Here is a 12,621-nt window from a genome sequence, read left to right as displayed (position 1 = left end):
AATTAACACTCTATTTGCAATGTTCACCCAAAACAAAGGAATTTCTTCTTCTTCTTTTTTAAATTCCAAAAGTCAAAAGGGAGCGAAAATAGCTATTATATTTGAGCGTAAGTCTTGTGTCCATAATAACATCTGCCCATTAAGAACTACACATGATGGGTTTAAATAATAAAAAGCCGCATGCGTTTTTTCAAATCTAATTAAATTGATAGCCTATCCATCAATCATCAAAGCATAAGCCAACCACATGAAGATTACCCTGAAGCCATCAACCTCCACCAGTCCACCCTATGATAAATAAAAGAAAATTGAATGCGACTAACCGTTAATCTGTTGCTTTTTCTATACCTTTCACCTTCATTACCCACCAACAATTCTCTCTCCTTTGAATCCCATTACTCTTCGTACTTCAAACAATCACCCTTTGAATCCAAGAAAAGTAGAACCAGTTTTGCACTCTATAACACATTTCTCTCACTTTATGGAAGTTCTTCAGAACCAAACAGTAGCTTCCTCTTCACCCCAAACCCCGCTTATACTATTAGACTCACACCAACAGGAAGAACTAAACGACACACCGCTCAACCGCTCCCTCCACCGCTTAGAAACTCTTCTCAGAATCTTTGGCTTCTGTCAATACTCTGTTTTGAGCTTCACTCTCTCATGGGTCTCGTTTCTTCTTCTGGGTGTTGCGCTTCCGCTTTTCGCAATCGAGCTCTCTCCTTGTTCTGATTGCGAAAAGTATGAGATCAAAAGCTTCGAGCTTGAGATTCTGGTTTCCCAGTCTCTTGTGGCAGCCATTTCTCTGCTCTGCATTTCTCGCAATCTTCGCAAGTATGGTTTGAGAAAGTTTCTGTTTGTGGATCGTTACCATGGCCACATGGCACAGTTTCGTGAGGAATACTTGCAGAAGATCAACGTGAGCAACCCAAATCTCCTTTTATTTTTTATTTTTTATTTTACATCAAATTTGTTCTTTCTAGGCTTCTAGGGGTATATATATATATATATTATCAAAGATTGAATTTTTATGTTATACACAGGCTACACAGCCAAGAGCCTTCCAAATTATACATCTTCTAGAACTTGGTAATTGGAATTCTGTATTTTTTTCGTATATATATTAAAACAATTATTTTCTACCATTGAATTTGTTTATTGCTGCTGGGAAAGTCAAAGATACCTTAGAATTTTTGTAAAGCTGCTATTTCCCATCTACATATGACAATGTCCCCCTTGAACATGTCTACAGTTGTAGTTGTCTTAGACTAATTTATTGAAGGAATTTTCACTTGTATTTTAAATACGTGATAGTTTAATAGACTAAATTGGAGGAAATTCGTTCAAGCTAGTTTGAAGGAAAACTTTGTCTATAGATATTTGAATTGTGAATTCTTCTTGTTCAGGGTTTCTTCCGCTTGTTGGCAGTGTGGCTATTACCATGTTTCCTTTTGAGGGCTGCTCGGGAGGTGATTCATACTGTATATGTGCACAATGATTCATGGTGGCAATCCGTTGCTACATTCTTTGCCTTTATGGTATCATGGACTTATTCAGCCATAATCTATCTATCAGGGGGTGCTCTTTTCAATTTGGTCTGCAACTTGCAAGTAATACACTTTGAAAACTATGGGAAGCTTTTGGAGAGGGATCTAGATGTTTCAGTATATATAGAGGAACACACTCGTCTAAGGCGTCATCTTTCTAAAATTAGCCACAGGTTCCGGATTTTTCTGCTTCTGGAGTTCTTGTTTGTGACAGCTACTCTATTTGTGTCTCTTATAGAGACCACAGAAAATCGTGGAATCATCAACTTCACCAATGGCGGTAATTTTGCAGTAAGTGCAGAAAATATGTTCCTTCATAGGTAGTGGTGAGTCATAATGTCTCAAACTAGCCAATATCATATTTAAGCTCAAAAATGGATTATCATATCCGGAGGAGGCTTGTCTGTTGATATTAGGTTCTGCAAATAACACAGAAATTCAATCAGTCTAAAAGATTGAGTTGCAAGGCTCACCTATCCCTGACACCTTAGGATGCGGGATCCACCTAACTGGGTAGGTGGACCACACAACTCTCTTATCTTAAGCTGCTCAAATTTCTGTGTTATTTGGGCAATCTAATAACAGGGAATCCCAGTTCATCAACATTGTTGGTAGAAATGTCATAAAGAAAAAGTTGTGCTATCTTGGACATTTGTTCTATTTTCATTACACATTCAGTTTCACGTTACAAGTTTTGTTTATAGATGATGCTGAAATCCTCTAGGCAACATCATCATCTCTGACTATGATATGACTAGACTCTCTGACTAATTAAAAGGTCTCTAATGTGGAAGGATCACTCATAATGCACTATATTTTGACATAGGAAACCTCGAAGTGTGATGATGCTCAAACAAATTGTTCAGCAACCTTTTTAACCAAGAGATTTTCTTCTAATAATTCTTGTCATTTCATACATTTTATGTGCGGAGAAGCTCCATAGCATCCCCCAACAACTAAGTAATAGTTCAAAAAATCGCTTGGGCTTCATTCTTACACTGCTTACTCGTGGCTATGGCAGGTCTTATCCATTGTTGAGCTTCTTGGGATCATAATTTGCCTGCATTCAGCTGCAAAGATTTCACATAGAGCACTAAGTCTTGCATCAGTTACAAGCAGATGGCATGCTTTAGTTACATGCAACTCCAATGATGCTTCTCAACGGGGAAGTTCAAACAATGGCGGGAGCTTGGAGGCTGCTTTTCCAGCAGGTCCATTGCCTATAAACTACTCAGAAAGTGATCTGGATTCAATCGATTTTGTTCCAGTGCCCACAAATACTCAATTGGCCTCATGCATGTCATCTTATCATAAAAGACAAGCTTTTGGTACGTCAACAAACTATGCACAAATTTCAAAACACGATCCCCAGGGGCGAAACTAGGTGTATGGGTGGGGGCGTTAGCCCTCCAAAGTTTTAAAATTTTCTTATATTTACCGTCTAAAATTAATTTTTTACCCTTAAACCTAAATTTCTAGTTCCGCCCCTTCCCGTTCGGTCACTTGTACTTAAAAGCTCAACCTAATCGACTAATTAGGTTCAGCTGCAGAATTCCCTTTTTGTCATTCTGCTATGTTTAAAGCCAACAATATATTCCTTTACCACTAGAATTATCATATCACAAACATCATCTAATCCTCCACACATGCCCATGAAGTTGTTCTAATCAAGCTCAATTGGGTCTGCAGTTCTGTATATGCAGTCCAACCTTGGTGGGGCGACCATATTCGGATGGACGATCGATAGGGCGCTGATTAACACAATTTTCTTCGTCGAACTCTCGCTCGTTCTTTTTGTACTTGGGAAGACGATAACTTTCACTACCAAATGACAGTGTGAGGAACCCAGAGGCATTTTTCTTCAGTCCTTCCTGTTTCCAAGACCAGCAGTAGCACCAATTCCACCAGCAAGAGTGGAAACTATATTGTGCTGGGTATTGTTGCTATCTCTGATCCAGATTTCAAATATAGGTATAATTGACACAAAGAGGGATTATACTGTTGGACTAATACTTGTGTAAGACCATTTAAGAAACGAAGTGCACCCGCAAACTTGATGTTGATTGTAGCTAGTTTTGTTGACCAAGTTCTGTTTATAATCCAAAATAACTTTACCCTAACTCTCTAATCATGTCAATCATAAATCTCTGATTTTGCGTTTTTAATTCTTTATGTGATTTTACCCATGTCAAGAACCCAAAAGAACTTTCCCTATAAAGAACAGGAAACATACAATCTTGTGTGGGAGTTACAAATGTATATAGTTCCAAAATGACACTAGTAAATCGCAGCTGAGGACTAATCACTGTAGTAAGAGCATAACTACGAGTACTAGAGAAACATGATGAATTACTACAAAAGGGCCTCCCCATTGGGAGTGACTCCCCTCCAATTGGAGAGCCTCCCATCACGTGTAAACAATCAATTCAGTAGAAGAGAGATTTCATGGATTTGGTCTCCATTAATTTTCGTGGATTGATTGCTATTCTTGGAAGAGGAAGACAACAATAATAGTTGGTCCCATTTGAATCATTACAATTAGAGATGTCAAAGCTATTTGCAGGATTCCTGAGTACTTCAACAACCGAACTCTAGTGGAGGTGATTCTTTACATCATAGAGACAATATCTTTCCCAAGTTAATGACTTTAAACGTGCCTATTACAAGGCATATAATATGTTGACTGAACAACTTTTCTTTCAACTTTATGGAATTGACGGAATCCTTTTTAAGTGTTAATAAGTGGAAGTCAATCTCAATCCCTTATTTGATTTTGAAATGTTTTCGAAATTGAGTTTTTAAATTCACTATGTATATCAATTTTGCATCATGGGTTGTGCACGAATTTTACACTGAATTCCTTGTGGATTGGACTGTATTGTGCTGTCGCTGTATTGAATTAATTCTTCATGGTTTTTCTTTCCCTTGTATTTGCAAAAAAAGAGTCCCTACTATTAGGAGGGGCTGTAAAATCTCCTTTTTACAGCCACCACTATAAAATAGACACATCATAACACACTATCAAAAAACCCACAGCAAAAAAAAACACCAAACCCGGTCAGAAAATTCCTAAACACTGAACCCACATCTAGGCCACGTCCACCTCAGTCGTGCCAGCCACTCCAGGGGAGCCCTTGCCGCTTCAGTCGGACGTCGACCTCAGCCTGTCATTACGGCCAGATCCGGCATCCCAGCACCGTCGCACAGCTCAGACGACCTTCACCTCCGCCAGACCACAACCCAGACGCGCCACCACCCACAAACAACCCCGCAACCACCTACTGGTCATCTCCAGCATTAGCCCACCATCCAAGAAGCGGCACCTCTCTCTTCCCCGTTCAGGCTACCTCACCTCGGTACCCTGTAGCCACACACACAAAAGAGCAAGATACGCGGGATGAACAAGTGAAAATAGGTTTCTTTTTGTTCTTTTATTTATCTAGACACAGGAGCACCTATTTAGTGTTTTCTTATCTATTTTATTTATATTGTACCTAGTATTTTTAGACTGTCTGCTTCTTACTAGAGGCTCTAAAAGTGAGCTTTTACAACCCATCCTAATTAAAGGTATTCCCTTGCAAAAATGCAAGTATTAAAATTATGTTTTGGAGGTGAAATAAGGTCGAGCTTATATTTATGCAGAGTGAAGTGGCCTTTTTTCTCTCTCTTTTTTCCTTCTTTGAATTCATTTGTTCACGCGTGGCTGCTCCCCTCTAGATTGATAGTAAATTCCATGTTTATCGCAAGTCATGAATTGACTACGATTGACAGTAAATTTAATGTATATAGAACAAACATGAATTGATTGCACAAATGAAAATGAGATAGTAGGGATAGGGATTCCAAAATTGTTGGTCAAATGTGATAAAGTTACCTTTATCTCAATCTTGAAGAATGAAGAATTTATCACCATTTTTTGAGTGATGTCGTGAGTTCAAGCCCCACCAAGTGGGCGTGTAACTAAGTAATAAAAATAAATAAATAACATCGTCAATCATAAAAACCTTGGACCTACATATCATGATCATAATAACCACCATCATCATCATCTGCAACCCGCCCCCAAATTGTGCTGCTTTGATTGGGAAACTAGAGACAATAGAGCGTTACACGGCCAAAAACGAGTTAGACTGCGTACGAAGGATCTTATGGTGACAATTCGTGATGGTGACTGTTTGCTGGAAAGGCCTCGGCCATTTAATTCAATTCTTAAAAAGCATCAAACCATTCAGCAAATAACTTACCATCAACACAGAAAATTGGGATGCTCCCAGAGATCAGTGGACTCCCTTCAAAGAGAATAGTACTTTCGAGAATAATTTATCAGGAAAGCTTTTGATAGTAAGCAAAATGTAAGGACGCAGTTGAAATAGAAACATACTGTACAATATGCCATAAGCACTCCAGCAAGAAAGTTATGAACATACCAGCCAATTGCTTGCCCGAAGGATATAGTTACAGGACGAGATACATACCTCGGTTTGTATGTCAAAGGCACCGTTGTTACCAGATCAAGTGATTAGTTCCTAACTCATAGATTTACATAGACAGAAACACTAGTCAATAAGTAGGGATATAATAAAATCATACTCCGACAAGTTAAAAAATAAAATAAAAAAGAGATGTGAATGACAACAATCGTGCATAGGATAAGCATCATGGAAAAGACATGTCCACACAAAAGAAAGGAGGGGAGACGAGAGAGATTGGATCTAGTGACTTCCACTTGATGAGACATGGTCTCTATCATTATCAATATATTAGAGGATGCAGGAAGAAAACTGGAATCTTTTCTTTTTATTGGCAGTGAAGCAAACAATAACCTAGAAAATGCTGAGATCACTGTTATACATGCATACTGCAACCAGAGCACCAAACAAAATCAACACTTGACAGAAGCATTGGTAAATTTACCTTGCCTTCTTCCCTATCAACCATACGCCATGTGAAATATGCAAGGGTTGAAAATGCAATGATAAGACAATTTTGAACAGAAACATAATATGGTAACCTGCTTCAGCTGTGTTAACTAGGTTCTGAAGACTTCTCTTCCACATCCAAGAGGTCACAACTTACTCACCCACCTGGTTATACCTCTACAGACCACATAAAAATATTCCATGTCAATTACATCAAGTACAATCAATTTTGAAAACATATTTACTATTTATGTAATTTTTATTTATTTGGAAAGCTAAGGGCACAGAGATTACATCTCAACACAACATACTTATTTGAAAATCTTTACAGTAGTAGTGGATACTGGATACTAGATGCCATTTACCTGTTTACTAAATCATATGGAATTTTTACCAAAGGAAGCGAACATCACAATCATTAACAAAAACATAACTAAAGAGAAGAGTAAGAAGAAGAAGCAGCAGGGGTAAAAAAGATACTGTATTAATATTTAAAGCCATAGTTTCATCATGTACAATGAGGTATTCCCAAAATATGTCAACAAGTTTCAATTGGAACAAATCTTGAGGAGAAGGATTGTGGATTAAAAAAAAAAATGTTAGTTGTTATTTCACACCTTCCCAAAGGCCACTATGCATCAATCCACCGCTCTTGGCCAAGTAAACCATTCAACTTCATTGCAACTCCTTTCTCACTGCTCCTCTAAAGGATCCTGACTGTTTGTTATTCTTGCAGATGCCAAACAATTAGGTGGACACATAGTTTCTATTGCATAAAGTGAGAAATTGCTCTATTAGGTACTATCAAGCAGCCAGCTACCTATGCTACCTCTCTTGGCCATGCCAAACAGGAAAATTTAGCTTGAAATCCGATCTGGGAAGAGGAACCTCACGAAACCAGTCATGCTTGAGAGCAGCCTCTGCTGTTATCCGCTGCAAAGACAAGTAAAGGCTTTCATAAATTTTGTGAGCATGAAATTCCTACTAGGTGGAACCAAACTTGAATTCAAAGCTTTATAAAAAAAAAAAAAAAAATTTACCTTATCCGGGTCATAGGATAAAAGTTTGTTCAACAAGTCAAATCCCAAATTAGAAAGAACTGGAGATCCTGTGAAGGATCTGGCAGGAAACTTCTTCCGCAATAGATTATGCCTGAAACAAATTCAGCAATTATTACTATAAGAGAGAAAAAATGCTGATAACGAAAAAGTCCTGTAGATAAAATCCACAGAGCCTGAGCAGATTCATCCCAAGCAATAAGCTTTGGAAACACTGCCACATGGGTATTACAAAGAAAGAATAAAGCCACAACTTAAATTTAAGATTAAGATGCATAAAGATATATACTTACATTTGCTTTATATTTGGTCTAACTCCTGGCAATTTTTTTAATCCAGGCCAAATCTCTTCATTTGGTGCACCAAGAATTTGGAAAATCTGCAACATTTTAACCCATTGCGTTACTGGAAAACCCAACATATAACACACAAAACATATGGGGGGGGGGGGGGGGGGGGAGGAAACCAACTAATAGGAAGCAGGAATAACCTTGCCAAGCTGATCTACTTCATTTTTCCCTGGGAAAAGTGGTTCCTTTGCCACCAATTCAGCCATTATACATCCCACTGACCACATATCAATAGCGGTTGAGTACTGCTTTGTGCCTAGCAGAAGTTCAGGTGCTCTGCAGAGGAGAACAACAAACAATTATTTGATGTTGCCAAAACTAATATGTAAGAATTTTTTTTTTTTTGTTAAAAAAAAAAAGCAGCACACCAAAGTGGGAAAAGATGGGCTTATAATGCAACAATCATAACCAGACAAAAACCAGATTTCTATGTCAACTATGCAAGCTTCTGACATGCATGCAAAAAAGTCTGAACATAGAAAGATCATGACTGCTAAATCAAAACAGAAGCTCACCTGTACCAAAGGGTGACCACAACAGGTGTATATGGCTTCAAAGGGCTTCCATACTGGCGAGACAACCCGAAGTCGCAAATTTTCAACTCACCCTCCTTGCTCACAAGAAGGTTTGATGTCTTCAAATCTCTATGAAGCACCCAATTTTCATGAAGATACTTGACACCCTCCAAAAGCTGTAGCATCAAGCACTTAACCTCGCTTATGCTAAAAGGCTGTTTCATCACCTCCAGTAGGGCCCTGAGGTCATATTCCATGTACTCCATAACCATGAAAACAGTACCAAAGTCATCCAAGACAACTTCTTTAACACCAACAACAGAAGGGTGATTAAAAGAAGAGAGAATATTTATTTCCCTCAAAGATGACAAAGGGAAACCACCTTCCTTTTCTATACCCATCTTCACCTTCTTCAAGGCCACAATTTGCCCTGTCTTCTTATCCTTGGCTTTATACACAATACCATAAGTTCCTTCGTTTATTTTGTTAATCATTTCAAACTCATACACACTTCTGCAACCCTGAAGCATGTTTATGCTTCTTTGGGTACCGATGCTAGACTTTTCAATCTGATGGGAATCACCGCTGTCCTCTGAGTCTGATTCTGACCGGCTAAAACCAGCATCTTGTTTGCCATCAACATCCATATAATCGTCTGAAAACTCATTTTCACAAAATGCATCTCCACTAACGTGTACCAAAGAGCGACCTTCTCCATTAGAGCCAGATGACCTAGCCCTACCACCTCCTGAGCTTTCTATTTGAATCTCCCCACTCTCAAGACTCGACCTCCTTTTGTCAGGAAAATCTTCGCCAACAGACAAGTCCTTCGGAGAATCACAGTCAGATGCCCACCTTGACATTGTGATATTCCGTGCTTGAGCAAACTCATCCTCTTCCACACAGTCATGTCCAAAGTCAGCATCCTTAAATTGCTCCGAAGGCAACAAGGGAGACAAATCTGCTCGAGAACTGAATTTAGAAACACCGACAAACACATCCGCCACAGCAGGCTTATTTGCCGAACTCTCCAATCCCAGAATCTCATCTCCTGAGACAGCAGGCTTCAAAATACCCACATTTGAAACATCATCAAATGCCACACCATCCAAACTAGCTGCAGACTGACAAGGAGGAGACAGCAGAGTAACTGGAACAACTCTGTTTTTAGATGATATCCTCACATCCTTTTCTTTTCTATCCCATACAATTGGCGAGAACTTCCTCTTTTTCTCTGGAGGTACCTGAACCCCATCTTCGTAATCTGTGACTTCATTAACTCTAGACAACTCATCATGCTTTCTCTGTCCGGTTCTACCACCAAACACACCTCTTCTAGACCCTGAATCACGAGCTTTCGATGAATAACGGTATTCATTATTATGTCTGGCACCACGATCACAGTCCCTACCGAATTCCACAACAGAGGAACCATTCCTGTAATAATCATGCTCTCTTTTGGAATGCTTATAAAATTCCCTTGTCCTTGAAACATCAACTCCCCCTGCCGCCATGTGATTCACAACCACAACTCTTCTCAATCAATATAAAAAACTCAAGCAAAAAATAAGAAACACAAAGCCTGACCAGACTCAAAAAAGATTCCAACTGCCCAAACCCTAACCCACCCACAAATCAACAATTCCAGAATACAAACCAATAACCAAAATCAACAATTTTATTCTTTTTGTATTTACTTTAATACTATGAAACCCTAACCAATCCTAACCCCAAAGCAACAATTCAATTTCTTGAATTTTTCTTTAAAGCATGTAATAGATAGAATGAACAGAGACTGTATATGAAAATCAGTACACGCACGATCAACAATTCCTGAAATTAAGTAACAGATATCAGAATTAGGCAGACAAATCGGAGATTCCAGCTAACGAGTCAGGGCACGAACGAAACCCTAGAAATCAATTTCGTGCTTTTATTTGGTAGCGTCGCCCTGAGAAATTCACAGGTAATCGAAAGGCCTTACCGGTGAGAGAAACCAGAGAGAATCGAGTAGCGACAACGGAGATCGGAGAGAGAGATAGAAAGAGAGTCGGCAATTCAAACACAGCCTCAGAGGGTTCTTCGTGTGTTCGTGAACGCGTTTTGTGGTTCAGATATTCTTTGACCGTGGCTTATGAACTCGCTATAGAGGCGGCGGCTTGGTATCAATGCTACCCTTTTGGGCTTAGGAATTCCTCTTGGGCTAGGGAATTTTGAGGCCCTATATATGGAAACATGGCATGTTTAGCTCAAGCCCAAAAAGAAATTCGACCTTATTATATGGGACAAAATTTTCCTCTAAATTGGGTTTAAAGAATTTTCTAAAATCACATTCTACAAAATTAACGTGTATTTAAAATGCATGTGTTTTTTTAATAGAGCATGTAACTCTCATTGTTACATGTCTTTTATATATATATATATATATATATATATAATAGACTGCATTACAAAAATTTCCTCCAATTGAATTTGGTGAAAACTTTGTCCTATATAACTATATTAAGATCTTTTAAATTTTATGTATGACTTTAATATGGAATTATTAAGATTTTAATAGTCATTTAGTTAGTTTAAATTTTATCATCTTACCATATAACTTAATATGACAAATTAAATTATAAAAAAAAATATTACGGATTATCTAATGATAAATAATAAAAACAAAAATAAAAATTGTTGAGACTATATTGAGTTTCATGCTCGCTAACATGGTAATTTGAGCTGTATAAACTGTATAAGTCCAAGAGATATCGGCTATGTTGCTAGTATTTTTGTTTTTAATTTGAAAAAATGTTTTTATGTAAGAAGTGTTTCTGTGGTGGATGAAAAGTTTTTTTTTTTTTTTTTTGCCAAATCCCTGTTTGAAAAGTGTTTTTATGGAGGAAAAAATTGTTTATTTTGTGGAGTTTATATTAAAAATATATACCTATTTTTAGAGAGCATGTTCTATCTTGATGAACCGTAATACCTTATTGTTATAACTTCTTATGAGATATTGGCACATCATCTAAAACCATCAAATGCAATAAACATGAAACAAACAAGTAATCTTATTCTTAAAATTTGTTTAAAAAATAAAAAATACCAATCGACAAAATTTTAGTTTTCCGGTTTTCCCCTTTCAAGAGACCCACAGATCTTGTCTTAAAAAACCCACCACCTCCTCAACCCAATGCCTTTGAAATCCACCAAAAGCCACTGCCCAAAGCCAGAGTTTTTCAGTTTAAGTTTCGTGTCTTTTCTCTCTCTATTTTCTCTCTTTAGAAAATGAGTTTTGCTTTGATTGGAAAAATGGGTAATATTTTTTGGCGACAGATTTCAACGGTGAATATCGATGGATTCCAATGACACTTTTCCAAGAGAGTTTCAGTAAATCAACTTTCATGAACCATAAAACATCATGTTCCAAGAATGTCCTCAGAAATTTCGAAACCCTTGTAGTTGTGTAGGTGATACTCTATGAATCGTGGGCGATGGTATGCACACGATGAGCAATCGTGGGTCTACAAGTTAAGGCTGTCAATTTTGACACGACTCACAAACCCGATACGAATATATGATGGAGTTTTGTTTCTTTTTTCTTTATTACTTTGTTTTTGTAAGTTCCTTTTTACTATCTTTTTTTTTTAATATGGTTTTACCTTAATTGGTAAGTGATTTGGTGTTATGAGTTTAATTCAAAGAGATGGAGTTGTTATTTAAATAGACAATTCCCAAGTCATATACCATGTAAACTTTATAGTTTGAACTTTGCTATTTGCTATGATGGAGTTGATAATTGCTAATATTTGTGAATGTTTTTGTTGAATGCCAATTTGTTACTCTAATAGACAATTAAACATATTCAGTTTTTATTACATTGTGAATTTTTTACTGTGAAAATTTGTTAATTTATTAATCTAATAAACAATTAAACCAATAATATTATTATTACATCACTTTTCATTCAAACGTGTCGGATTACTCGATTATTTTTCATGCCGTGTCCGTGTTAGAATTGAGGCTAATCAGGTAGCAGATTAACCAGGTCGTGTTCGGGTTGACCAGCCAACCCATTTTGCCACCCCTACTACAAGCCGAGCAACTGTGGGTGATACTTTGCAAACTGTTGAACATGAGTTTTTCCTTGGAGGACTGCTCAAGAAATTAAGTTTTGGTGTGTTTCATCCTTATTTGCATTTGGTGCTTTTAGCTTTCGTGTCAAATCCTGATTGAATGCCATAAAAATA

General features: G+C 37.6%; 2 protein-coding genes across 6 annotated transcripts; one reads left to right on the top strand and one right to left on the bottom strand.

Moving 5' to 3' along the window:
- Positions 1–440: 440 nt before the first annotated feature.
- On the top strand, positions 441–3,658 carry LOC132175906 (uncharacterized). The gene is made up of 4 exons (XM_059587996.2): positions 441–919; positions 1,407–1,838; positions 2,569–2,875; positions 3,237–3,658. The coding sequence occupies exons 1-4, from the start codon at positions 482–484 to the stop codon at positions 3,377–3,379; spliced, it is 1,320 nt and encodes a 439-aa protein (XP_059443979.2). The 5' UTR covers positions 441–481; the 3' UTR covers positions 3,380–3,658.
- A 1,723-nt stretch (positions 3,659–5,381) lies between these two features.
- On the bottom strand, positions 5,382–10,466 carry LOC132173670 (cyclin-dependent kinase G-2). 5 transcript variants are annotated; one of them, XR_009439337.2, is made up of 7 exons: positions 8,390–10,466; positions 8,015–8,150; positions 7,818–7,903; positions 7,507–7,618; positions 7,084–7,399; positions 5,792–6,643; positions 5,382–5,636 (listed from the first exon to the last, which is right to left on the bottom strand). XR_009439337.2 is itself a non-coding variant. In XM_059585234.2 (5 exons), the coding sequence occupies exons 1-5, from the start codon at positions 9,901–9,903 to the stop codon at positions 7,292–7,294; spliced, it is 1,956 nt and encodes a 651-aa protein (XP_059441217.2). In that variant the 5' UTR covers positions 9,904–10,466; the 3' UTR covers positions 6,930–7,291. The 5 variants fall into 5 exon arrangements, 1 of the variants encoding a protein (XP_059441217.2); XR_009439336.2 differs by having other exon boundaries at positions 5,382–6,073; positions 6,559–6,643; XR_009439338.2 differs by having other exon boundaries at positions 5,382–6,643; positions 7,084–7,183; positions 7,287–7,399.
- Between the last annotated feature and the right edge of the window lie 2,155 nt (positions 10,467–12,621).

Source organism: Corylus avellana, chromosome 3 (assembly GCF_965113065.1).
Source record: "Corylus avellana chromosome 3, dhCorAvel1.hap1.2, whole genome shotgun sequence".
NCBI lineage: Eukaryota > Viridiplantae > Streptophyta > Magnoliopsida > Fagales > Betulaceae > Corylus > Corylus avellana.
This window is presented reverse-complemented; position numbering and strand designations above follow the sequence as displayed.

Excerpts from the sequence above, each read along its gene's own strand:
- LOC132175906 (XM_059587996.2), top strand. The coding sequence starts at position 482 with ATGGAAGTTCTTCAGAACCAAACAGTAGCTTCCTCTTCACCCCAAACC. Across the intron at positions 920-1,406 it reads AATACTTGCAGAAGATCAAC|GGTTTCTTCCGCTTGTTGGC; the intron begins GTGAGCAACCCA and ends CTTCTTGTTCAG. Across the intron at positions 1,839-2,568 it reads CCAATGGCGGTAATTTTGCA|GTCTTATCCATTGTTGAGCT; the intron begins GTAAGTGCAGAA and ends TGGCTATGGCAG.
- LOC132173670 (XM_059585234.2), bottom strand. The coding sequence starts at position 9,903 with ATGGCGGCAGGGGGAGTTGATGTTTCAAGGACAAGGGAATTTTATAAG. Across the intron at positions 7,904-8,014 it reads AAGTAGATCAGCTTGGCAAG|ATTTTCCAAATTCTTGGTGC; the intron begins GTTATTCCTGCT and ends AAAATGTTGCAG. Across the intron at positions 7,619-7,817 it reads AGACCAAATATAAAGCAAAT|GCATAATCTATTGCGGAAGA; the intron begins GTAAGTATATAT and ends AATTTGTTTCAG.